The sequence below is a fragment of the Xenopus tropicalis genome, chromosome 8 (genome assembly GCF_000004195.4).
Source record: "Xenopus tropicalis strain Nigerian chromosome 8, UCB_Xtro_10.0, whole genome shotgun sequence".
Lineage (NCBI taxonomy): Eukaryota > Metazoa > Chordata > Amphibia > Anura > Pipidae > Xenopus > Xenopus tropicalis.
Genome location: NC_030684.2, coordinates 137,878,965 through 137,903,444, shown reverse-complemented (window position 1 = coordinate 137,903,444; position 24,480 = coordinate 137,878,965). Strand labels below are relative to the sequence as shown.

Here is a 24,480-nt window from a genome sequence, read left to right as displayed (position 1 = left end):
CCTTACCCTACTGCAGTGATCCCCAACCAGTGGCTCGGGGGGAACATGTTGCTCCCCAACCCCTTGGGTGTTGCTCTCAGTGCCCCCAAACCAGGGAGTTATTTTTGAATTCCTGACTTGGGGGCAAGTTTAGGTTGAATAAAAACAAGATTTCCTACCAAATAAAGCCCCTGTAAGCTGATAGGGTGCATAGAGGCCCCTAATAGCCAATCACAGCCCATATTTGGCTCCTCCATGAACTTTTATGGTGCTTGTGTTGCTCCCCAAGTCTTTTTACATTTGACTGTGGCTCACGAGTAAGAAAGGTTGGGGACCCCTAGCCTACTGATTTGGCTCCAGAGTGACATCACTTCCGGTTTTGCAGGTCCCGGGTGGGAAGGTAAGTTACATATTTGCAGTCAGGGTTGGGTAACGGGACATTTGGGTGGCTGGTGTTGGTTGGGTAACGGGTCAGTGGATCTGGGTCGGGCATGGGTCTACCTGACCGGACCCATGCAAACTCATTTGCCCTATGGAATATACCAGTGACGGGGCAGCCTATACATTTCTATAGCAGCCCTTTCACCTCATTTCTTACACTCGGGAGCAGTCTCTTCCCTTATAAGGAGAAGGTCCTACCGTCCCTTAGCGAGAGGTTTCCACCCGCCGCAGAAACAGACTTCTGAATTTCTGCCCAGATTTTTTCCATGTTTCGAGAGCGCAAACAGCTGCAATCTGTATATAAAACAACAGCAGGACAGCAGTTTATTTTATACACACGCGGCCGGATTCCTGTATTAGTCGTGGCATCAGGAGGATTAGCCAGTGAGTCAGGGTCGGAGATGGCCATCCAATAACACACAGATACAATTCAGCCCAAGCACTTTAAAGACACGCGTTTGCTTTATCCGCATCACAGTGTAAACACAACGTCCGCAACAGTCAGTTGCAGCTGGCAAGACAGAGGAATAAGCATTAAGAAGGGGAAGTCAACCACAAAATGGAGGAAAAGAGAAGTACCGGAATTGCAGAGATGGAGAAACATAGGGGCGGCTGAAGGAACGGGACTGTCAAGCTGTGTGCTAATAACTATGGTTAGTTTCATCTTGATTGGTTGCTCCGGGTTACTGGACCCGGTGTAAACCTTGCAAGATAATGTTACTCCCATTACATAGCGGGGGGGGGGGGGGAAGCTAACGTGTTCCTACAGCTAGAGGATCTTCGACCCACACTGTTGGGTTGGTCATCTAAGGAGACTTTAGGGCTGAAGGCTTTGAACTGTCAGGACCGTAATCAGTTATGTCTCACTTGATTGGTTGCTATGGGTTACTAGGCCTGGTGTAAACTTTGCAGTATACGGTTACCCTCTGAAGCTAACCTGTTCCTGCAACAAGAGGATCTTCAGCCACAATAGGGACAATTAGGACTTGTGTGCTGATGATTATGGGTATTTCCATCTTGACTGGTTGCTATGGGTAACTGGACCTGGTGTAAACTTTGCAGTATAACTTTACCCCCTGATATTAAACATATTCCATAGCAGGGGAAGCTAACCTGTTCCTACAACAAGAGGATCTTCAGCCACAATGTTGGGTTGGTCAGCTGAGAGGGCTTCTGGAACTGTTAGGACTTGTGTGCTGATGATTATGGGTATTTCCATCTTGACTGGTTGCTACAGGTAACTGGACCTGGTGTAAACTTTGCAGTATTACGTTACCCCCTGATATTAAATATATTCCATAGCAGGGGAAGCTAACCTGTTCCTACAACAAGAGGATCAGCCACAATGTTGGGTTGGTCAACTGAGAGGGCTTCTGGAACTGTTGGGATTTGTGTGCTGATGATTATGGGTATTTCCATCTTGACTGGTTGCTATGGGTAACTAGACCTGATGTAAACTTTGCAGTAAAACGTTATCCCCTGATATTAAACACATTCCATAGCAGGGGCAGCTAACCTGTTCCTACAACAAGAGGCTCTTCAACCACCCTTTATATGTTTAGCTGAGGGGTCTTCAAGACTGTGGTTCGGCTACACTTGACAAATGAAAATCTCAGTAAGTGAAAGAATAGCAAGAATCAGGAGAAGATAGGGGTTACAGTCTAACAAGCAGTCTAATAGTCATCCTGTGGGACAGGTATTGGTCTCCAGGAGCAAGAGGAACCACCACTCATTTCACATGATTGCTGTACAAAATAACAGCATCGTCAAACCATTGTTCTGTAACCGAAATTGGGAATCAAGCCCAGCAGTCTTATTATACATAAAGGGGTTTGAAGGGCAAAGTGGGGCGGTGTCCTTCAACATAACAGTACTCAGTTTCTGGTGCGCGACAACTTGTCTTCAAGTTGGTGCAAAGTTCCCATTGGTGTTGCCTGAAAAAGATGTTGGCAAGGTTCCCTTTTCATCAGTTTGCAAGCACAACCAGTACTCAATGGTGTCCCATTATGGTTGGCAGACCAACCATGGATCTAAGGCAGCAAGCCTCGGACTTCTCTTTGGCAAAAACATATGGATCATACGTTTTGATGAGTATCAATGGGAGGTGAAAGTCCCACCCAAACCCAAGTTGCTGCCGCGGAGGGACAGAAACCAGAATGATCACCTCCTTTCCATTCCTTATGAACGAGTTCAGACCTAATCCCTCCTCCTTCACAGTTTTCCCTCGTCAATCAGTTTGTTGAGTCCATGACAAATTTTCTGTAGGTGAGGCCAAAGGCTTCCCTTTGGGTCGTACAGTTGGCAGAGCATCTCAGGGTCTGCAAAGTGATTGAAAACGTGTTGAATGCGCCCGTGGGACTTGGGGGTGAGATGTTTCTCCACAAGCCGGAGAAGCAGGTTCTTACACTCCATGAGAATATCAGGCAAAACATCTTTCTCAAAGGTGAACTCCACCTCGTAGAAGCTGATGGCTGTCATGGCCCCGTTGTGCAGCTTACTTTTGAAGTCCTGGGCTAAGACCAACTCTTCTGGACTGAAGCGGTTGTGACGGAAGAGAACACCGATCTTCACCGCAATCTTGATGAGATTCTTGATGACTTTTTGGGATTCCGACTTGTTCTTTGTGTACTCTTTGGACACTCTGTAGAGCTCATCTAGGATCTCGCTGCTGGTCTCATCGATGAACATGTTGACCATAGACTTGGAGGCCATACGACTGAGTATCTTCTTCTGAGCCTGGAGAGCCAGGTCCTTGGAACTAAAAGTCTCCATGGTCTGCTGAGCATAAAAAAAACAATGAATTACAAATTATACATGGTATTTGTACTGTAGTATGAAACTGCCAATACATGTATATGGCACTGTATTTATCCTGCTGTCTGTTCTGGGGTATTATACATGGAATTGGCGCTGTATTTATCCTGCTGTGGGTTCTGGGGTATTATACATGGAATTGGCACTGTATTTATCCTGCTGTGGGTTCTGGGGTATTATACATGGAATTGGCACTGTATTTATCCTGCTGTGGGTTCTGGGGTATTATACATGGAATTGGCGCTGTATTTATCCTGCTGTGGGTTCTGGGGTATTATACATGGAATTGGCACTGTATTTATCCTGCTGTGGGTTCTGAGGTATTATACATGGAATTGGCACTGTATTTATCCTGCTGTGGGTTCTGAGGTATTATACATGGAATTGGCGCTGTATTTATCCCGCTGTGGGTTCTGGGGTATTATACATGGAATTGGCACTGTATTTATCCTGCTGTGGGTTCTGGGGTATTATACATGGAATTGGCACTGCATTTATCCTGCTGTGGGGTCTGGGGTATTATACATGGAATTGGCACTGTATTTATCCTGCTGTGGGGTCTGGGGTATTATACATGGAATTGGCACTGTATTTATCCCGCTGTGGGTTCTGGGGTATTATACATGGAATTGGCACTGCATTTATCCTGCTGTGGGGTCTGGGGTATTATACATGGAATTGGCACTGCATTTATCCTGCTGTGGGGTCTGGGGTATTATACATGGAATTGGCACTGTATTTATCCTGCTGTGGGGTCTGGGGTATTATACATGGAATTGGCACTGTATTTATCCCGCTGTGGGTTCTGGGGTATTATACATGGAATTGGCACTGCATTTATCCTGCTGTGGGTTCTGGGGTATTATACATGGAATTGGCACTGTATTTATCCTGCTGTGGGTTCTGGGGTATTATACATGGAATTGGCACTGTATTTATCCTGCTGTGGGTTCTGGGGTATTATACATGGAATTGGCACTGCATTTATCCTGCTGTGGGGTCTGGGGTATTATACATGGAATTGGCACTGTATTTATCCTGCTGTGGGGTCTGGGGTATTATACATGGAATTGGCGCTGTATTTATCCCGCTGTGGGTTCTGGGGTATTATACATGGAATTGGCACTGTATTTATCCTGCTGTGGGGTCTGGGGTATTATACATGGAATTGGCACTGTATTTATCCTGCTGTGGGGTCTGGGGTATTATACATGGAATTGGCACTGCATTTATCCTGCTGTGGGGTCTGGGGTATTATACATGGAATTGGCACTGTATTTATCCTGCTGTGGGGTCTGGGGTATTATACATGGAATTGGCGCTGTATTTATCCCGCTGTGGGTTCTGGGGTATTATACATGGAATTGGCACTGTATTTATCCTGCTGTGGGTTCTGGGGTATTATACATGGAATTGGCACTGTATTTATCCTGCTGTGGGTTCTGGGGTATTATACATGGAATTGGCACTGTATTTATCCTGCTGTGGGTTCTGGGGTATTATACATGGAATTGGCACTGTATTTATCCTGCTGTGGGTTCTGGGGTATTATACATGGAATTGGCACTGTATTTATCCTGCTGTGGGTTCTGGGGTATTATACATGGAATTGGCACTGTATTTATCCTGCTGTGGGTTCTGGGTATTATACATGGAATTGGCACTGTATTTATCCTGCTGTGGGTTCTGGGGTATTATACATGGAATTGGCACTGTATTTATCCTGCTGTGGGTTCTGGGGTATTATACATGGAATTGGCACTGTATTTATCCTGCTGTGGGTTCTGGGGTATTATACATGGAATTGGCACTGTATTTATCCTGCTGTGGGTTCTGGGGTATTATACATGGAATTGGCACTGTATTTATCCTGCTGTGGGTTCTGGGGTATTATACATGGAATTGGCCCTTAAATGCTAAGAAGGCACCTGTGCAGAAAATGTATTTTATTAGCCTCCCCATATAAACATATAAACCGCCTATGGAGGATGGGTAAGTAGATGGGGCCTGAAACAAGCAGTTGAAATGAAGTGTTACTTTTATATAGCTGTGTTTTGCTATTACTAATTTGTTAAAATTGGTCTCTTTTAGTTCACCCTGAAGCTGAGAATATATCCATTACAGATTCACGTATACCATGTGACTCATACAAATAGCGGTATGAACACTTTTTCTCTTTCTATTCTCTGACTCCTGAAACAAGGCAGTCAGCTGATTAACAGACCTATAAAGAAACATGGAAGGCATGGCTTCGGCTACATTGTTCAGGAGTCGGAACCAGCAGTTTCGAAAGGGACAGACCCACACCGTTTTCAACATCTGTTACATTTACAGATAGTCGTGGAATGATTAATGAATGGTTGCGGGAACAGCTGGATCACCGGTGGACTAATTAGGCAATGTAATGTAATTATTCTGACGATGCAAAGAAGCAGCAGTTCTGCTGTCCCTTCCCTGCCTGCCTCCGCATTCTCTCTCTTGGCTCTCTCGGCGCAGACTGCAGACATTCGCAGGATGCAGGAAATATTTCCTGTTCAATCAGAATAGAAAAGGGCCCTTGAAGCGGCACGCTATTATGTCTGTCCCATTGCAATTAGTGATAGTGGCTCACAGGGGAGGGAAATATAGCAAATCTGCCATATTGTCCTATCAGGTGCGCCCAGGCCATTGTCACTGGATTGTGTGTCGCATTTCCAAACTGGTTTAACCATAGAGGCTGAATAAAAGGGATTTTGTCTGCTTCCGCCCCCGGGCTAAATAAAGGAGTGTTAGTACTATAGGGCTCTATATAGGCTTTTATATTGAACCTCATTAACCTCTGCTGTGCCACAGTATTGTGTATCATCTAGAGGTGTAACAACAGAGGCGGCGCTGAGAGCTTTCAAGGGATGCTGGGAGTTTAGTACTGAATACCTACACTGGTATATTTTTCATGGTATCTCTCTGTACAGGCTATAAGCAAACTTAGGGGGCTGTTCCTGCTGAATTGTGCTTAGTACAGGGGAATCCCTATGCTGCCATAGTTTTATGGTATCTCTCTGTACAGGCTATAAGCAAACTTAGGGGGCTGTTCCTGCTGAATTGTGCTTAGTACAGGGGAATCCCTATGCTGCCATAGTTTTATGGTATCTCTCTGTACAGGCTATGAGCAAACTTAGGGGGCTGTTCCTGCTGAATTGTGCTTAGTACAGGGGAAATTTTTGTTTATTGAGTTCTTGCATCCTAATACAATAAAGCTTAAAATAACATAACAAATAAGCAAAAGCATTAAATAGATTTACATGCAGTAAACATAATTAGCTTATCCATAAAACGTATCCGCTTGCTCTGTGGGCAACTGTACAAATGTTACAAAGCTGATGTATAGTCGCACCTGAGCTATACAACGCTGCTCAATTTCCAACTTTAACTCAACTTCAATGAGCGGCTCAGCCTGGCTGGGGGCCACTCTACTATAAACAACTATATACACAAAACATGGCTCTGACTCCAGGAAGACAAAAGATTGGGCTACTCACCTAAAACTGTATGAAGCCCCATCAGAAAAATACGACGAAGGCAAAAATCTAAGGGGGGTGAAAAGAACTAGCCCAACACCAAAGAGACATCAGAATTAGCAAGAGACTCACGGTGGGTCAAACTGAATGCCCCTCCACAGACCCTTCCACCTTGCTTCATCCATCCTTTGTCTCTCCAAAGAGCGTATCTTCCCGAGCTCACCCAGTACCATATCCACCACCACTGGACAGGGGAGGACTTCACGCCTGAGAGAAACCTTGCACCGTGTGTTCCAGGTGTAAAAGCGGACAACAGAGCTGACTAAGAAAAGAGTGCCCAAATCATACCCCCTGTGTCGCTTGAATGCCCCATAGGCCCACTCCTGGTAATTACAACCAGAGAGGCAAGGAATGCCCAAGGCAGCAGAGACTTGTTTGTAAACATCTATGTTAAAGGGGCACTGAAGCAAGAAGTGGTCCATCGTTTCCACTTCCCCAGAGCATTCCTCTCGTGGGCAGTCACGGTCATCAGTGCGTCTGTACTTCAGATTCCCATTAACATAGAGCTTCCCGTGGAAGGAGCGCCAGACGACATCCCTGAGCTTCGGGGGAACCCTTGGGGAATTGACTAAAGAGAGCCCTGATCTCAACACCTCGTCTGGACAGTCTTTCAGGGCCAGTGATGCATGAAAGTAGGAACCCAAGACTCTCCTATCGATGTCCCTTCTTGGAGAAGCCCTGATCTCCCCAACAGACACACACCACCGCCTCATCACCTTCAGACTCACGGCAACATAAGGCGGGAGAGGGGCATGAGGAGCACGCACGCTCTTTACCAAGCCGCCTCTCTTCCAACACTCAAGAAAAGGAAGGGCCCAAACTCTGAAGATCTCCACCCACAAAGGAGGCTTCTCCAACAGGAGGTTGTTATAGTTATACTTAATAAAGGTGTTCACGAAGAACACAACGGGGTTCACCATACCGAGACCCCCCTCCTTCCTTTGTAGGTAGGTAATATTTCTTTTGATGAGGTTTGTCTTATTCCCCCATAACAGTTGGAAGAAGAGACCTTTGATCTTAACGTAGAAAGCTTCTGGCAAAAGGCACACATGGCTGAGATACAAAAAGATTGGAATCAGGTAGGTTTTGATAAGATCCACCCTTTCTCTGAGGGTAAATTTCAACCCTTTCCACCGGTTCACCAGAACAGATGCGGTTTCCAACTTGCCCTCCCAAATTTGCTTGGCATAATCGCCATGGCCAAATTCGATACCAAGAATTTTAATTTTGGGCTGGGCCACTGGGAAGACATCCGGAAGATCGAAGGCAGGATCTCCCTTCCCCATCCAGAAAGTTTTGCACTTATTCTGATTAATCAAGGACCCAGAGGCCCTTGAGTAGTCCCTTAGCACCCGTGCCACAGTCTCTGCCTCCTCCCCACTAGACACGACTACTGTGACATCGTCTGCATAAGCGGAGACCTTCAGGGCCCTCCCGGGAGACAGAGGAACCCCTGCTAATGCATCGCACTCTATCCGCCTTATGAGGGGATCAATGGCAAATACATAAAGCAAAGGGCTCAAAGGACAGCCCTGTCGGACCCCAGAAGAAACCCCAAAGCTCTCCCCGGACCAACCATTCACAAGTGGGAAACTCTCGGCCCCTTTATACAAAATCTTTAGCCAATTAACAAATTTACCCGGAAGACCGTACCTGTCAAGGAGCAACCAGAGATACTCGTGGTTTACCCTATCGAAAGCCTTTGACTGATCCAAAGTCAGCAGATACTTACCCCACTCGCAGATCCTGCACCGCTCTAGGACCTCCCGGATGCCAAGGACAGCGGAAAAGGTGCTGCGGCCCTTCACTGTGCAGTGCTGAGAGGGGGAAAGAAGCCTTTCTGCAAAAGGAAAAAGGCGGTTGAACATGACCTTTGCCAGAATCTTTCGGTCTGTATTGAGAAGAGCGATGGGGCGCCAGTTCTCAACCTTAGACTGGTCCAAACCCTTGGAGAGGAGAATAAGAGCTGAGTGTCTCATAGAGGGAGGGAGTAGGCCCTCTTCCAGGGTGCTATTGAATACCTCTGTGAGACGAGGGGCCAGGACATCAACAAACTGTTTATAAAATTCGGCTGTTAAACCGTCAGGCCCTGGAGACTTTTTGAGGCCTAAGCCTTCAATTGCCTTCCTGACCTCCTCAACTCCAATCTCACACTCCAATTCGTCAAAAGAAATATTCTCATCTTGCAGAATAGGGGTCTCTTCCAGAAAGGAAGACATACTGGCCCGGGAGAGCCCCTGCCCCTTCAGGAGTTTAGCATAGTAGTTCTTAACAACTCTGAGAATACCAGGGACCGAAGTCTCTAGCACCCCAGCCTCATTTTGCAAGCCGTGTATGGACTTGCGGGAAAACACTTCCCGGCAGTTTTGGTAAGGGTCGGGCGAGTGGTGCTTCCCGTAGTCCCTCTCCAAAACCAGGGAAGAGTACCTGTCATACTGATACTCCTTCATGAGGGCACGGACCCTGGCAACTTCCCCACCTTGGGCCCCATCAGACACCAGTCTGTCTAACTTTCTCCTGAGAGATTGGTAGGCACGATCTTTATCAATTTGTATCTTGTTTGCTAGGCCTCGAAAGAGTCCTGCTGCCCTCTTTTTGACCATCTCCCACCACTCCGCCTTAGTGTTGCACAGATCTAATAAGGATTCCTGAGCCTGAAAGAACTCCCTGAAGGACTGATTTACACACTCCTCCCCCAGGAGGGCCGAATTCAGGCGCCAAAGACCCCTTCCCCTCTGAGGGGACTCTGAAACATTCAAGGACACACTCACCATACAGTGATCGGAGAACTCCACGGCTGTCACCTCAGGAGGAGACACTATGAAGTCCTGTTTAACAAAAAACCTGTCTATCCTACTTCTACATGTTCCTCTATAAAAAGTGAAACCCGTGCGGTCAGGGAAGTGGCGAATGTGCACATCCTCTAGGCCGGCCTGACTAACTATGCTATTCAGGTAAATGCTATCATAGCCCAGCCGACCTGCGGCACCTCCCCTATCCATAGGCCTAGTCACGGTGTTAAAGTCACCGCCAAAAATTATCGGCCGGGCTGTAAAAAGAAAGGGCTTAATCCTGCTAAACAGGTCCCTCCTCGCCTTTAGGGTCTGAGGACCGTACACATTAATAAGGCGAAGATTCTGCCCATTCAGCAGGACGTCTAAGACCATACATCTGCCCATCTCTACCTCAATCACCCGTTTGACTGTTACCTTACTGGTCTTAAAAAGGACCGCCACTCCGCTGTACATCTCGGCCGCAAGAGACCAGTAGGAAGGACCGTGCACCCATTCCTTCTTGGCCCTATGGAGCACCTGAAGATTGCATAATCTGGTCTCTTGCAAAAATAAAATGTCTGCCTCAACTCGGGAGAGAAAAAAGAAGGCCGTGTCTCTTGCACCTACAGACTTAACGCTCGCGACATTAATGGTCACGACGCGTATCGGAGGGGGAACAGCCATTTACAGGGTGATTAAGATGAGGAGGTTTCCACCCTCCTTTTTACCTTCCTATCATCGTCAGAGCATTCCCTCTTTGCAGAGAGACCAGATGGAAGCTTTTCAGCTTCAGCAGGACTTATGTCCTCAAATTCCGAAGAGGAAGAGTTGGCGTTATCAGACTGGCCAAGCTCCCTGTTTAGCTCCTCCTCCTCCTCCAACTCTGCCCTCTCCCCCAAGATAAAGGAGCAAATCTGTTTACGGATAAAGGAAAGGGATCAGCCCCCTCCTTTGTATGGGCACCCTCTGCCCTCTCCTCTTTCTTTCTGTGATTCCCCCCACTCGAGTTGGTAGCCTTTTGCTTGGCCAAGGTGGCTTTCTGGGGTTCGCCTACTTTGACCCAATCCCCCAATGTGTTGTTAGCCGCACTAGGCCGCTCAGAAGGGGGGGTCTCCTGAACTACCCTTTGGGACATTAGTGACCGTCCACTAGGTTGTCCTCTCCCCCTTCCCCGTGTTGCCCTAACGGATGTGGAGGACTGCGGGGCTTGGGAAGACTGCGGGGCCCGGGAAGACTGCGGGGCCCGGGAAGACTGCGGGGCCTGGGAAGACTGCGGGGCCCGGGAAGGCTGGGGGCCCTGGGGAGGCTGGGGGCCATGGGAAGGCTGAGATGAATTATGGGGGATGAACGGGGGGTCAGGATCAGGCACAGGCTGAGTTTCCCCAACCACCTGACCCTGTGTGGCCTCGGACTCCAGCACCCCCATTTCCTTGTGGTATTCCTCATCAATGCTTTGCCACGACATAGGACAGGAACCGTACGCATGGCCGAGCTCTCCGCACAAGTTGCACCGGATACTTTTGGGACAGTGCTTTGCCACATGACCTACCCCAAGGCACATGGCGCATTTCAGTACATCGCAACTAATACTGAAATGCCTGGTGGAGCCGCACTTCCAACATTCCCTGGGCTGCCCGGGATAAAAGCAGCAGACTAAATCCCGGCCAATGTATGCGGAGCTGGGGATGTGCTGGGTGACATTGCCTACTGTGCGTAGGCGCACCTTAGCCTGCCAGCCCCCCGTCCATATCCCCCTGTACCCAAAGTCCCTCTCCAGCTCCCCTATCACATCCCCATACCTTCTGAGCCAGATCTTAAGGTCTGCGGGGGGGATGGACTCATTCTCTATTAGAATGGTGACCTTGCAGACCCCCGGCCTAGACACGGGCACTGCCCGAAACCCCTCCCACATCCCTGTGGCATCCCTAAACTTTTCCCAGAATTCATCTAACTCCTGGGGCCTCATGAAGCTGATGGTATAATCTTTGAAAACTTTGTTATGCACAAAACAATAAATATCATTTGCAGTGAAGCCCATATCACAGATCTTATCAATAACATTATTTCCCTCAGGCAAGGGACCCTCCCCCTCCCACTGCAACCGCACCACATTCCTGCGCCTCCCCGAGTCTGCGGGGTAGATCCTCCCACGTCGGGGGTAATTCCCCACTGCAGGTTTGTCACCCACACGCGCCCCACTCACTGCCACCTTCGCCACATTCACACTGCCAGGCACTTTAGCCTTGCCACGGACAATATTAGCAAAGCTTTGGCCACTCACTCCCGCCACCTCATTCGCTGCACTCGCACCCGCCGCTGTGGCATTAACTGCACCAGTTGGGTCATTCACCCCTGCACCCACAGCACTTGTACCCACACCCACAGCACTCATACCTGCACCCACAGCACTCGTACCTGCACCCACAGCACTTGTACCCACAGCACTCATACCTGCACCCACAACACTTGTATCTGCACCCACATTCACCTCTTGCACAACAGCATTTGACCCTTGCACAGTTGGACCCGAGCCCCCCAACACTTTCCCCCCACACACATTTACACCCACAGAATTCACATTCCCAGTGCACTCACCAGCCTCAGGCAGTCGCTCACCGATCCCCTCACTGCAGTCACGCCCACGCACACTTGCACCATTGGAAATGGCAGCAGTTGGAATTGCTGAACTACAAGAGTCCGCTGCAGAGTCTTTTGCAGCCGCCTTCTTCCTGCCAGATTTAGGAGCAGGCTTGGTCTTCTTCTTCTTCTTTCCCTTTCGCTGTTCCTCCTGCTGCTCAGCGACTGCAGCTTTGCCTTTATGGTTCCGCTCCGAGTTGTTCCCATCACAACTGGCTTTTTCCTGCTCTGGGAGAGACACAGTAGTGGATGTAATGGCCTCTGGCTGCTGTGAGATGACACCCTCAGGGCCCGCTAGTTGTTCTGCACCGATATTTGCAGCAGTGTGGCAAACTGATTCCCTTTCAGCCATGTTCTGCGCCGGCTGCCCTACATTCCTCCCAGATGGCAGATTCTCACTGTTCCCTGCTGCAGCCATATTGGCATTTGCTTTGTGTGCCCAACTGGCCAACGCAGCAGGGGCTGACTGCACCCCAACATCCTCAGCTGACTGAGGGGCAGCCTGGGAGACACCCATAGATATAGGCTGATTTTGGGGTGAGGGCAGGACAGGGAAATCAGATTCTGTGTAGACAAAGCTACTTACTTCCAGCTGCTGTTTCTTTTCCTTCGCTTTTACCTTTTCCTTGGGGTCAATATCTTCAATTTCTTCCATAGAAAAGACCATTTTTTGCGGTCTCAGGGAGCAAGGAGACTCCACCTGCCTGATCTCCCTTAGGAGGCCCGGTGTACCTGAGGGGGTACCAGTGGGGGTACCAGTAGGAGTGCCAGTGGGGATCCCAGGGCTCTTTGGAACTGGCCGGTTTGGCTGGAGGGCCCCAGAGCTTTCAGGCTCCTCATCGCTGGACACCTCAGTAATGGCTCTGCTTCTCAGCGATGCCCTGTATTTTTCCTCCTGGCGCCTCTGCTCCATCTCCCGGAACCGCTCGGCATTATCAAACGATTCCTTTACCGCACCGATTCCCTTGCCAAGGAAGTCCAGCTCCCGCTCCAGAGTGCGCTGTTTGTCGCACAGGGCAGCAATCTCTACCTTCTTGCGGGGCCGGGCCAGGCTGTAGGCCTTAGCGCACTCATACCTCTTGGTCTTTATTAGAGATTTCAGAGCCGCAAGCTCAGCCCTTTTCTCCTTAAACTTCTGAATTCCCTTGGCCAGATTTTCCTGGAATCCCGGTTCATGCGGCAGCATGTCAGGGTCAAACCCCGCAACTTGCACTGGGGACTCCGCTTGGGGCCCCTCAGAAACTCCTCCTTCTGCAGAAGCACCCCGAGGCCTAGGTGACTCAGATGAGGCCTGGGGCTTTCCTGGATCAGCATCCCTGGGCGCACCACACCCTCCAGGGCTGCAATTGCTCATGATTGAGCTCAACGAGCACCACACAACCTGCGATCAGCACCCAGCAGCACACACGGTCAGGTGAGCACTAGTGGGCGGTTCCTGCTGAATTGTGCTTAGTACAGGGGAATCCCTATGCTGCCATAGTTTTATGGTATCTCTCTGTACAGGCTATGAGCAAACTTAGGGGGCTGTTCCTGCTGAATTGTGCTTAGTACAGGGGAATCCCTATGTGCCATAGTTTTATGGTATCTCTCTGTACAGGCTATGAGCAAACTTAGGGGGCTGTTCCTGCTGAATTGTTCTTAGTACAGGGGAATCCCTATGTGCCATAGTTTTATGGTATCTCTCTGTACAGGCTATGAGCAAACTTAGGGGGCTGTTCCTGCTGAATTGTGCTTAGTACAGGGGAATCCCTATGCTGCCATAGTTTTATGGTATCTCTCTGTACAGGCTATGAGCAAACTTAGGGGGCTGTTCCTGCTGAATTGTGCTTAGTACAGGGGAATCCCTATGTGCCATAGTTTTATGGGATCTCTCTGTACAGGCTATGAGCAAACTTAGGGGGCTGTTCCTGCTGAATTGTGCTTAGTACAGGGGAATCCCTATGTGCCATAGTTTTATGGGATCTATCTGTACAGGCTATGGGCAAACTTAGGGGGCTGTTCCTGCTGAATTGTGCTTAGTACAGGGGAATCCCTATGTGCCATAGTTTTATGGGATCTCTCTGTACAGGCTATGAGCAAATGTAGGGGGTTCTCCTGAAGAGCTTACAGTCTATGAAGCACATAAATGGTGCATGTATAATGGTGATTGCCTTGAGAAGTATAGGAAGGGCCTTGATTTGAGAGTAGAATTAGGGCTAACAGGAGGTTACTCACTACAGGTGACAAGATGTACTGAGCTGTAGGCCAATGGCTGATAAGGGGGCCTTTAAAATATATGTAATTTGCTTAGAAAGCGGAGTGCCGCCACCCTGACTGAATATAGTTGAACCTGATGAACGTCTGTCTTTTCCCAGCCTAAGCTACTAGGTTATGTCATCATGTCTGCAGCCGCCCTGGGGCCATTCAGGAGTCACAGCGAACACTGGGGTTAAAGTTTAAACTACAGTTGTTTTGTAAGTTGAGCAGGAAAACAAAGCTGCTTGTATGGGGCGGCCCCTCCCTTACAGCCGTTTAGCCACAGCGCTACATACACTCACACCAACCGCTGCCTCAGCAACTCCCTAACCAGCCCATATATGAGAAACCCCTCCAACTACTTGTTACAGGCCCCTCCCACTTACCCATCAGTCTGTGTGTGTCACATGGTATCACTGAATCAGTGAGGAAAAAACTCACCTAGATATGGGGAACCCCTCATATAAACTACTTGTTACAGGCCCCTCCCACTTACCCATCATTCTGTGTGTGTCACATGGTATCACTGAATCAGTGAGGGCAAAACCCACCTAGATATGGGGAACCCCTCATATAAACTACTTGTTACAGGCCCCTCCCACTTACCCATCATTCTGTGTGTGTCACATGGTATCACTGAATCAGTGAGGGCAAAACCCACCTAGATATGGGGAACCCCTCATATAAACTACTTGTTACAGGCCCCTCCCACTTACCCATCATTCTGTGTGTGTGTCACATGGTATCACTGAATCAGTGAGGGCAAAACCCACCTAGATATGGGGAACCCCTCATATAAACTACTTGTTACAGGCCCCTCCCACTTACCCATCATTCTGTGTGTGTGTCACATGGTATCACTGAATCAGTGAGGGCAAAACCCACCTAGATATGGGGAACCCCTCATATAAACTACTTGTTACAGGCCCCTCCCACTTACCCATCATTCTGTGTGTGTGTCACATGGTATCACTGAATCAGTGAGGGCAAAACCCACCTAGATATGGGGAACCCCTCATATAAACAGCTTGTTACAGGCCCCTCCCACTTACCCATCATTCTGTGTGTGTCACATGGTATCACTGAATCAGTGAGGGCAAAACCCACCTAGATATGGGGAACCCCTCATATAAACTACTTGTTACAGGCCCCTCCCACTTACCCATCATTCTGTGTGTGTGTCACATGGTATCACTGAATCAGTGAGGGCAAAACCCACCTAGATATGGGGAACCCCTCATATAAACTACTTGTTACAGGCCCCTCCCACTTACCCATCATTCTGTGTGTGTGTCACATGGTATCACTGAATCAGTGAGGGCAAAACCCACCTAGATATGGGGAACCCCTCATATAAACTACTTGTTACAGGCCCCTCCCACTTACCCATCATTCTGTGTGTGTGTCACATGGTATCACTGAATCAGTGAGGGCAAAACCCACCTAGATATGGGGAACCCCTCATATAAACTACTTGTTACAGGCCCCTCCCACTTACCCATCATTCTGTGTGTGTGTCACATGGTATCACTGAATTAGTGAGGGCAAAACCCACCTAGATATGGGGAACCCCTCAAATAAACAACAGGGAGGGAGGGGTGCACTAAACAGTGCTATGGTTGGTGTGTTACTGAGTTTAAAAAGAAACAGGAAGAAGCAGCCTATATGGAGAGGTGTGCTTCCCCAGGCATCTCTGACTGGCTCCTTGTCTGCAGATGTCACTTTCCCCATTGGCTGTTGGCCTGCTTCCAGCGCCACACCCCTTTCTGAGTGAAATGGCCCTTTATGAGATGGGCAATTAGCGCTAATTTAGCCATTCTCAGGGTTAGGAGAAGTCTCTATTAGTCTCATATTACGTCTCTTACTGGGGCACGTCCCTGTAATGGCTGCAACGGATGCAGCAAGCACAGTGAAGGTGAAGCAGTAGGCCCCATAGGATCCATTCCTTTCCAAGGGCCACAGATACCGCAGGACAATAAACAAAATCAAAATGGTTTCTTATGCAGCCCCGGTACCTGCTCCATTGTGCCATGTAATGAGCCTGGCACTGCCATCTTGTGCGCATCAACTGACCAATAATCACACAATATTATCTGTACACTAGGCATCCAAAAGACTAAACTGGCCAAGTCTCTACCTCACCATATTATTAACCCTTGCAGAGTGGTGCCAGCGCCAATACTAACATGTTGAAGGCGTCCATTAATCAAGCTGGCAGGCAGCAGACTGGTGATTAACTGGAGCTGGCAGCTCCATGGCAGCGCCACACTGCCAGGCTATACAATGCATGGAACACGTCAGCAGCTGACAAATGAAATCTCTATTCCCATAACTGATTTCGAATTTTCTGCCAGGCCCCGTGCCCTCAGTTTCATGTCTCTGGCATCAAGTCTTACTAATGCTGAGATAAAGATATGGCAGCAGTGACAGAAAAGATTGTACTAGAAAGGAAGAAGAAGGGTGATTCATTGGTGGGGAGGAAGGGGGATGTCACAATCAGCATAGGAAGGGCTTTTTGTACTGTAAGAGCAGTTACGTTTATGGAAGACCCTAGCAAGTGACAGGGTTGAACTGGGGTGTCTGGGGCCAACCAGGGCTGATACATGGGGGCCCTCACATCTCAGTAGTGATGTCAATCCCCCCACCTAGTACCCCCCGGCCCAGTCCAACCCTGGCAATCTCTAGCCATTGGCAGGTCTGTAACCTTGGCCATGGAATAGCCAGGCCTCTCATGGGCATGCAGGACAATGGGAAAGAGGATGTTGTTACAATGGAACATCCCACAATATTTCAAGCAGCAGAAGCTGACAGATGTGGCACCCATGGGGAAGGGCAGGATAAAGGGTGTCAGGGGGGTGGGGGGCACAGAGTCTGAGATTAAGGGATGGACTGATATTTTAGATTTAATGGAACAGATTATATAGAACAGATATATAGAAACATTGGGGTAACAGTCACCCTGCTATAGTTCCAGGGGTACCAGGGCACAAATAAGCACTCACCCCAAATCCCCCCCTAACTGGCCTTCAGGCTGGGCCCCCTTAGCCCATAACAAGGTTACAGATATATAGAAACATTGGGGTAACAGTCACCCTGCTATAGTTCCAGGGGTACCCAGGGCACAAATAAGCACTCACCCCAAATCCCCCCTAACTGGCCTTCAGGCTGGGCCCCCTTAGCCCATAATAAGGTTACAGATATATAGAAACATTGGGGTAACAGTCACCCTGCTATAGTTCCAGGGGTACCCAGGGCACAAATAAGCACTCACCCCAAATCCCCCCCTAACTGGCCTTCAGGCTGGGCCCCCTTAGCCCATAACAAGGTTACAGATATATAGAAACATTGGGGTAACAGTCACCCTGCTATAGTTCCAGGGGTACCCAGGGCACAAATAAGCACTCACCCCAAATCCCCCCATAACGGGCCTTCAGGCTGGGCCCCCTTAGCCCATAACAAGGTTACAGATATATAGAAACATTGGGGTAACAGTCACCCCGCTATAGTTCCAGGGGTACCCAGGGCACAAATAAACACTCACCCCAAATCCCCCCTAACTGGCCTTCAGGCTGGGCCCCCTTAGCCCATAACAAGGTTACAGATATATAGAAACATTGGGGTAACAGTCACCCTGCTATAGTTCCAGGGGTACCCAGGGCACAAATAAGCACTCACCCCAAATCCCCCCCTAACTGGCCTTCAGGCTGGGCCCCCTTAGCCCATAACAAGGTTACAGATATATAGAAACATTGGGGTAACAGTCACCCCGCTATAGTTCCAGGGGTACCCAGGGCACAAATAAGCACTCACCCCAAATCCCCCCCTAACTGGCCTTCAGGCTGGGCCCCCTTAGCCCATAACCAGGTTATAACAAGGTTTGCCCTTGCCCTGGAGCTGTAGAATAGACAAGCTCGCAGGAAGAAGGGCTTATTTACTCTCCCACACTCTAGCAATGGCCGTGTAGCTACATGTCAAAGCACAGAGCGTGTCTGCCTGTAAATATAGCCTTGTCGTGCCATTGGCTCAGGGGCGCGGGTGGATTTTTCCGTGACCACACTGTATGTATTCTTTATGCACATAACAAGGTGGGGCCGGGGTGCAACATTATTGGTGTTATTGGTAATAATAGTACCAGGGTACAATGAATGGGAAACCAGTGTAATGCTTAATATAGGGCACCAGGATGTCTGCTGGGGATCATTCAAGGAGCATTAAAGGATAAGCCTATACCTACATCTCTACATTTATATTCCATTCTTTATGCACTTCATTTCTGGGCACTTTTCTGTTAATCAATATAGCCATAAAGCAGGGCAGGACTGCTGCTTACAATGGGGGGGGGTCAGATAGGAGTTGTGCCACTGTGACAGAATGCTCTGTTATACAGATAGCTAGAATCTTAGCCATAAAGCAGGGCAGGACTGCTGCTTACAATGGGGGGATCAGATAGGATCTGTGCCACTGTGACAGAATGCTCTGTTATACAGATAGATAGAATCTCAGCCATAAAGCAGGGCAGGACTGCTGCTTACAATGGGGGGATCAGATAGGATCTGTGCCACTGTGACAGAATGCTCTGTTATACAGATAGCTAGAATCTCAGCCATAAAGCAGGGCAGGACTGCTGCTTACAATGGGGGGGGGGGGGGGGATCAGATAGGATCTGTGTCACTGTGACAGAATGCTCTGTTATACAGATAGCTAGAATCTCAGCCATAAAGCAGGGCAGGACTGCTGCTTACAATGGGGGGATCAGATAGGATCTGTGCCACTGTGACAGAATGCTCTGTTATACAGATAGCTAGAATCTCAGCCATAAAGCAGGGCAGGACTGCTGCTTACAATGGGGGGGATCAGATAGGATCTGTGCCACTGTGACAGAATGCTCTGTTATACAGATAGCTAGAATCTCAGCCATAAAGCAGGGCAGGACTGCTGCTTACAATGGGGGGGGATCAGATAGGATCTGTGCCACTGTGACAGAATGCTCTGTTATACAGATAGCTAGAATCTCAGCCATAAAGCAGGGCAGGACTGCTGCTTACAATGGGGGGGATCAGATAGGATCTGTGCCACTGTGACAGAATGCTCTGTTATACAGATAGCTAGAATCTCAGCCATAAAGCAGGGCAGGACTGCTGCTTACAATGGGGGGGATCAGATAGGATCTGTGCCACTGTGACAGAATGCTCTGTTATACAGATAGCTAGAATCTCAGCCATAAAGCAGGGCAGGACTGCTGCTTACAATGGGGGGGATCAGATAGGATCTGTGCCACTGTGACAGAATGCTCTGTTATACAGATAGCTAGAATCTCAGCCATAAAGCAGGGCAGGACTGCTGCTTACAATGGGGGGATTAGATAGGAGGCAGTGGTACCCAGAGACTTTTAGGCACCTGTGATATATAGTTCTGTTCCCAGTCACACCTATGGCAATCCTCTGAATGTGCTTCTCAAAGAGTTTGTCAGGATATTGTTACTTGGAAACACACATTCTACTGCTAATGTGTCACTAACAGTCTCATATGTCAATACCGAGCCGACTGCTCACAACACCCAAAGGGAAAATCACATAACACTGGTAAGAAAACAACGGTACATTACAGAGCAGAGTCTTGTATAAAAATAAGGCATCTGTTCTACTTGTTTCCCCTACAAACATGTCAGAGCTGGTCACAGACATCTGACGTGATACTGGTGACGCCATATTGGTTTAGGGCGATTCACTTATACTACAGTATATATACAAGAAACTCACACATGTGAGGAACCTGTGATATGTCTTTGTGAGACCCTGGGGTTCTACCATGCTGTTCATTACTATGGTATCATATTCACGCTTATTGTATAGCAGCAGGGCAATTTGACCTTCTAGAGGTGGAAATTATCTGGTTTCTAGAGATGTTCTGACTTTTGTAACCAGGAAACCTGTCAGTGATTGGGTCAGGTCTATAAAGATTAGCGATGGCAGTCTGGGGCCCTCCATACATTATATATATCCTACAATTCATTTTAGGAGTATTTTACATAAAATCAGCACTGTATTTATCCTGCCGTGGGTTCTGGGGTATTATACATGGAATTGGCACTGTATTTATCCTGCTGTGGGTTCTGGGGTATTATACATGGAATTGGCACTGTATTTATCCTGCTGTGGGTTCTGGGGTATTATACATGGAATTGGCACTGTATTTATCCTGCTGTGGGTTCTGGGGTATTATACATGGAATTGGTGCTGTATTTATCCTGCTGTGTGTTCTGGGGTATTATACATGGAATTGGCACTGTATTTATCCTGCCATGGGTTCTGGGGTATTATACATGGAATTGGCACTGTATTTATCCTGCTGTGGGTTCTGGGGTATTATACATGGAATTGGTGCTGTATTTATCCTGCTGTGGGTTCTGGGGTATTATACATGGAATTGGCACTGTATTTATCCTGCCATGGGTTCTGGGGTATTATACATGGAATTGGCACTGTATTTATCCTGCCGTGGGTTCTGGGGTATTATACATGGAATTGGCACTGTATTTATCCTGCTGTCTGTTCTGGGGTATTATACATGGAATTGGCACTGTATTTATCCTGCTGTGGGTTCTGGGGTATTATACATGGAATTGGCACTGTATTTATCCTGCTGTCTGTTCTGGGGTATTATACATGGAATTGGCGCTGTATTTATCCTGCTGTGGGTTCTGGGGTATTATACATGGAATTGGCACTGTATTTATCCTGCTGTCTGTTCTGGGGTATTATACATGGAACTGGCTCTGTATTTATCCTGCTGTTGGTTCTGGGGTATTATACATGGAATTGGCACTGTATTTATCCTGCTGTGGGTTCTGGGGTATTATACATGGAATTGGCACTGTATTTATCCTGCTGTGGGTTCTGGGGTATTATACATGGAATTGGCACTGTATTTATCCTGCTGTGGGTTCTGGGGTATTATACATGGAATTGGCACTGTATTTATTCTGCTGTGGGTTCAGGGGTATTATACATGGAATTGGTGCTATATTTATCCTGCTGTGGGTTCTGGGGTATTATACATGGAATTGGCGCTGTATTTATCCTGCTGTGGGTTCTGGGGTATTATACATGGAATTGGCACTGTATTTATCCTGCTGTGGGTTCTGGGGTATTATATATGGAATTGGCACTGTATTTATCCTGCTGTGGGTTCTGGGGTATTATACATGGAATTGGCACTGTATTTATCCTGCTGTGGGTTCTGGGGTATTATACATGGAATTGGCACTGTATTTATCCTGCTGTGGGTTCTGGGGCATTATACATGGAATTGGCACTGAATTTATGCTGCTGTGTATTCTGGGGTATTATACATGGAATTTATCCCCCATGTGTTGTGGGGTATTAGGGTTAGGGTGGAATTGGCTCTTGGCTTACTGTAAAGTAATCTGTATCAAAATTGTATTTAATTATCTTACCCAAACACAAAAACACAAAATTCACCACCATGTATTGTTAAACCACCATTCCCAGCACCCATGTACAGCCCTTTATCTGGGATTTGCAATAGAATGACATCTCCTCCGTATTGGCCAGGGACAGAGAGCCTGCTAATCAGTTGGTCCTTATCTGTTATCAAATTCAGCATGGCAACTATCCCGTGCACCCCAGCCAACGGGCATCAATCACCAGAGCAGATAAGATGAAGATAAGTAATTGATGGGAGGTGTAACCCACACCCTGGTGACTGTATGCAAACAAAAGAGGCAAGCGTGCCCGTGCCAAACATGCCCATGCCAAAAATGCCTGTGCCAAATGTGCCCGTGCCAAAAATGCCCATGCTGCCTGGATGTATGTTTAGCGGCCCGTTCCTGTGCTGTGCCAATTGCCGCCCCCGCTGGCTGCCTATGGCCAGGATCGGTTATTTTCACAGCCTGTTCACATTTTGACCCCTTTTCACTTTGCTTCCTCCTCTTCTTCCTCTGACCTGTTGTTTTTGCCATTGCACTTCATCTGTGCCGTGACCCCTCTCTCCCCCCAAAAAATGTGAATGATTAAAAAACCATATGCATAAGAAGTCATGAGAATGCTGGAGGGATCACCAAGCCAGAAAGATTGGTGGCTACAGGGGCTAGTCCCTCGGCAGTGGTGATACGGATCGGCCCAAGGCTTGATGAGGAGTTAGGGGCCCCCCTGCTGATTTGTATAAGATAAAGATGTCACTTTCAGCCTCGTGCGTTACAACAAACAGGAAAATGATTAGATTGGAGGAAGGCTGCGGTTTCCTTCTAGCAACAGTGTTATCTCCGATATGGGTGAGTATAACCCATCAATAAGAAGGATTGTCTTATACTGAAGTGGCACCATAGTTTGCCCCTAACTCTCCATCGCCCGCATAAGGTTGACATGGTATAATTATAATGCAAAGGGATTTGCCCTCCAGCTCAGAGAAGGTGGCAATTCCTAGAGATCCTTGCATTCCGCTCGGCGTGTCCCTACAAGAAACCCCAGCCTGGGAGGCAGAATAAAAAGGAAGCAAAGAGCACTTTGTGTGCTTAAACTGGGCTGATGTTGCTGCCATCTCCTAGCTCCGCTCAGCATGGCATCTACACGGGTGCCAGAGGAGCACCCACTATTCCTGCCCAGAAGGCAGTGACAGTCACATACAAACATTACATTGTCATATGGAAACTCAACACCTGGAGACAGCCCCCTTTTCCAACTGCAATTCCCAGCATCCTCCGCTAGCTAGGAGATATACACCGGCATCCTGCAGCAACTCGGCACAGGGCTCCATTGTTGGGGGGCTGATGGATGCCTTGGCTGATTCCTACAATTGCTTGACTGTAATTCCCACAACTACGACTGCAGCTTCATCTCCCAGCAACCCCTGTCAGCTTCAGTATATATTACCAATACATCATTTTTTGGCCACCATCAAAATCCACCATCAAAATCGTCTTTCTGTAATTACACACCAAGCTGGCACCGGAGCTTCATGGTACCCAATATCAGCACTGCGGAATATGTTGGCGCTTTATAAATAAATGTTAATAATATCTGGGTTATGTGCCCCGCTCAGCTCCTTAGTGCCTGAGTGCTGGGTGCATGTAGACGGTGACACTTGGCACCATTGCCCAAAAGAAGTGGAAGCAGCTGCAGCAGCGAAAGCATCAGACTTCTCCTTTTTCTCTTATTTCTTCATCTTAATTGTGCAGTTAAGAGACGATGTGACTCATGAACTCGGGCTGGCAGTCAGCTGCGAGGCTAACGGAGATATTGGAACTGCAATGGGGGGCCGCAGTGCCCCACCGTAATGGCAACCACCCCCTCCGTTTCCCTTGGACTTACCGTGCCGGGCCGCTCTGCCACTCCAGCTGCTCGTTGTACCTTGGCTGTTAGAGTCTCCCGCCTCGCTCAGACCTACAAACTTCTCAGCTGAGTCCTCAGATACTTCCTTGAGGAACTTGAGAGGCAGCCCGCCCATCTGCTGGGGAGGAGGGAGAAGGTGGGGGTAAGAGGGCAGTGCTGCCTTAAGAGACGTAATTCAGCACAAACCTGAGTCCCTTGTCATAAGGATCTCCTGTTACCTGAGCCTGCCTGCCCTCCTCACCGCCGGGAGGGATGCTCCGATAACCCAGCTGTCAGCCCTGACCAAACACAAGAGGAGACTGGGATGGGTGCCACAGTGGTACCCACGGCTCGACAAAACACCTTTTCCTTTTAAGGTGTGAGTGCTTATTAAGGGGGTTGTTTACCTTTACATTAACTCTTAAGGTGGCCAAACCTCTTCAGATCCGCTCACTTGCTGATGTCGCCAAGCGAGCGGATCTTCTCCCGATATCCCCACCTACGGGTGGGCGATATCGGGCGAATCCAGGGGAATTCGTCGTTTAGCCCTGGGGCCAAACGATCGAATTATAACGACGGGTATAGGCAAAGTCGGTTTGGTAACCGCATCAACGAGCCGATGTGGTCCCTGATCAGACTGAATTTTTTAACGTGCCCAATCGATATCTGGCCAATTTCAGTTAATAGAGCTTCTCCAGCATTGTAAACTGTTTT

The 24,480-nt window shown here is 48.3% G+C and overlaps 1 protein-coding gene across 5 annotated transcripts in view; it reads right to left on the bottom strand.

The window, feature by feature from the left end:
- Window positions 1-721: 721 nt before the first annotated feature.
- Window positions 722-24,480, bottom strand: part of tnfaip8l2 (TNF alpha induced protein 8 like 2) — a 30,940-nt gene continuing 7,181 nt past the window's right edge. For 2 of the 5 annotated variants that reach the window (XM_012969839.2, XM_012969841.2), the window contains exons 2-3: window positions 23,767-23,902; window positions 722-3,195 (exon numbers count right to left, since the gene is read on the bottom strand). In XM_012969839.2, the coding sequence (XP_012825293.1) occupies window positions 2,632-3,192 (561 nt within the window). In that variant the 5' untranslated portion in view covers window positions 3,193-3,195; window positions 23,767-23,902 and the 3' untranslated portion in view covers window positions 722-2,631. 5 annotated transcript variants of the gene reach the window in all.